Here is a 654-nt window from a genome sequence, read left to right on the forward strand (position 1 = left end):
TTCTGTGACGCCAGATCGAACGCAAGATACAACAGAAATCACCTGCACTGACGTGTCTGTGGAAGGTGACGCGACATACTGCATTCTCGGACCCATCTGCAGTGGCTCGGGTAGCGATCCTACTGGTTCGTTATGCCCAGTCAAAGGTGATATTGCTGTGAAGGATTGCAACGACGACACAATACCAAGCTGGACTAGTTTTGGAAAATGCGTGGCACCGGTCAACGCCACCTGCTCCAAACTGAATTCGAATGCATGGGGATGCGTTTTTAAGGGTGAAAAAAATACTACGGAAAACTGCACGGATTCTGTGACGCCAGATCCAACGAAAGATACAACAGAAATCACCTGCACTGATGTGTCTGTGGAAGGTGACGCGACATACTGCATTCAGGGTCCCATCTGCAGTGGCTCGGGTAGCAATCCTACTGGTTCATTATGTCCAGTCAAAGGTGATATTGCTGTGAAGGATTGCAACAACGACACAATACCTAGCTGGACTAGTACTGGACAATGTGTGGCACCGGTTAACGCCACCTGCTTCAAACTAAAAACGAATGCATGGGGATGCGTTTTTGATGATAAAAGGGATAGTGAAATAAACGACACAAAGTCTTTGCCACCAGATCCAACCCAAGATACAACAGAAACCTT

General features: G+C 47.4%; 1 protein-coding gene across 1 annotated transcript in view; it reads left to right on the plus strand.

Moving 5' to 3' along the window:
- The window catches only part of PHALS_07442 (Six-bladed beta-propeller, TolB-like), a gene marked incomplete at both ends in the record, with an annotated part of 1792 nt that overhangs the window by 832 nt on the left and 306 nt on the right, over positions 1–654 (plus strand). The window contains 2 exons of the mRNA XM_024720907.1: positions 15–125; positions 164–526. Of these exons, the coding sequence (XP_024586059.1) occupies positions 15–125; positions 164–526 (474 nt within the window). The remainder of the gene's footprint in view (positions 1–14; positions 126–163; positions 527–654) is intronic.

This window comes from Plasmopara halstedii (genome assembly GCF_900000015.1).
Source record: "Plasmopara halstedii genome assembly, contig: Scaffold_3109, whole genome shotgun sequence".
NCBI classification, from domain to species: domain Eukaryota; phylum Oomycota; class Peronosporomycetes; order Peronosporales; family Peronosporaceae; genus Plasmopara; species Plasmopara halstedii.